We start from the raw sequence: 1,981 nt of genomic DNA on the forward strand, positions 1-1,981 counted from the left end.
CTATGTAAAGGCAAATGATTTTTAGGGAAAAAGGTATTCTGAAATTAATAACTAGATAAGAGAGACAACATTATTCAATAAACAGTCTGAAACCACGGTTAATTTGTTAGAGTGATAAACTAGTTCTCTGTATATGAAATTTGTCAAAATAATTAAATTCTTAACTGCAATGCAACCATTGTGGATAGAACCCTGATATCAGAAAGTCTGATATAAAATGACAAGGTCAGGAATGAGTAAAGATAATCGATCTATGCTAAGGCAGGATATCCAATTAAAAGTTAATTTCTGATTATAAAACAGCAGAATTAAATGAGAAAAGATGTAATAAGTTTAAATTAGTGGCTAATGTGACTACACATTAAGGTAGCACTTTTCTCAATGCCACCATAACATCCTTATTCCTCAGAGTATATATCATGGGGTTAAACATTGGAACAACAATGGTATAGAAAAGAGAGAGAAACCTGTCTCTTCCAGAAGAGTGTTTGGATTTGGGTTGAAAATATGTAATGATTCCTGACCCAAAAAATAAAGCCACAACCATAAGATGAGATGAGCAGGAGGAGAAGGCTTTGGCTCGACTTGTGGCTGATGGCAACTTCAGGATGGTGGAGATGACTTTGCCATAGGAGCCAAGTATCAACAGAAATGGAACTGTGATAAACAACACAACAAGTATGTAGAGTGACATCTCATTCACAAAGGTGTCCCCACAGGCCAGCTTGAATATTGGGGGGATGTCACAGAAGAAGTGGTTGATTTGGTTAGTTCCACAAAAAGGCAAAGAGAAAGTCTCACATGTTTGCCCTATGTGAATTGGGATTCCAGTGATCCAGGAGCCAGCCACCAACTGGATACACACCCTGTGATTCATGACTAGAGGGTAATGCAGAGGGTTACAAATGGCCACATAGTGATCATAGGCCATCACTGCCAGGAGCAAACACTCCGTACCTCCCAGTATAAGGAAAAAACACATTTGTGTAGCACATTCAAACAAAGAAATGTTTCTTTTCTGAGTCCAAAGGTTCATGAGCATTTTGGGAATAGTGATTGACACATAACAAATTTCCAGGAAGGAAAAATTTACCAGGAAAAAATACATGGGAGTCTGGAGAGCCTTGTCAACCCTTGTTACGAGAATGATCATGCCATTTCCCATCAAGATAATCACATAAAAAATCAAGATAATCACATAAGCAAAGAAAAATATCCCAAAAAGAAACATTTGAAGATGAGGAATATCAGAGAATCCTAAAAGAAAAAATTCCACCAAGGAAGTGAGATTTACGTCTGGTAGGTGTTTTTGGTGTTCCACCTGTGAAAATACTGAAATTAATTATCTTTTTGATCTGTTTTCCAATTCTACAGACTAGCGAGGTGTGTAGTATTAGCATATACAATTTTTTATCCACAAGATAATTACAGCAGAATTCCCAGATCGAAGAGCAGTAAAGAATGTATGCAAAATTCATGATGGTGTTGTCAAGTACCGTCAAGTTGATTCTGACCCATAGTGACATCATGTACCACAGAACGAAACACTGCCTGGCCCTGAGCCCGGCTCACAATTGTTGCTGTGCTCGAGCCCATCAAATTCATGATATCTCATCATTATTTAATACTAGGCTTGCGTTTGCATGAAAGTGATGGGCTCTCAATTTATGCATTTTCATTTTTTATCTGTTTCCGGGCATAGCAAAGTGAATCTCTTTTACTCGTCATATTAACAAACAAAATCCTGTGACAGAGCCTTTACATGTCACACCTTTCCCTGGGGGATTGTTCCCATTAAATTTGGAATTGGATTTTTCCATAACGCCTCAACTGTTCCACGAAGTCTTTTGCAGGTACAGTGTGCGCCTTCTCTTCCTTGTGTAACTGTCGATCTCACTCTCTGTGTGTGCACTTGGGTTTGAAACTGTATTCCAGTTTCAGGTATTTACCAACATAAAACAGGTATCAATCGATCGGGTGT

At 38.2% G+C, this 1,981-nt stretch overlaps 1 protein-coding gene across 1 annotated transcript; it reads right to left on the reverse strand.

Annotated features, from left to right (window-relative positions):
• Window positions 1–355: 355 nt before the first annotated feature.
• Window positions 356–1,605, reverse strand: LOC100659970 (olfactory receptor 10AG1-like). Its single transcript, XM_023542131.2, has 2 exons — window positions 1,534–1,605; window positions 356–1,321 (listed from the first exon to the last, which is right to left on the reverse strand). The coding sequence occupies exons 1-2, from the start codon at window positions 1,603–1,605 to the stop codon at window positions 362–364; spliced, it is 1,032 nt and encodes a 343-aa protein (XP_023397899.2). The 3' UTR covers window positions 356–361.
• Between the last annotated feature and the right edge of the window lie 376 nt (window positions 1,606–1,981).

Source organism: Loxodonta africana, chromosome 7, assembly GCF_030014295.1.
Source record: "Loxodonta africana isolate mLoxAfr1 chromosome 7, mLoxAfr1.hap2, whole genome shotgun sequence".
Taxonomy (NCBI): Eukaryota; Metazoa; Chordata; class Mammalia; order Proboscidea; family Elephantidae; genus Loxodonta; species Loxodonta africana.

What these genes read in the sequence shown, in the direction of transcription:
- LOC100659970 (XM_023542131.2), bottom strand. Translation starts at nt 1,605, where the DNA reads ATGAATTTGATGGGCTCGAGCACAGCAACAATTGTGAGCCGGGCTCAG. An exon ending in AGGCAGTGTTTCGTTCTGTG is followed by an intron (nt 1,322 to 1,533) that starts GTACATGATGTC and finishes GTATTTTCACAG; the next exon opens with GTGGAACACCAAAAACACCT.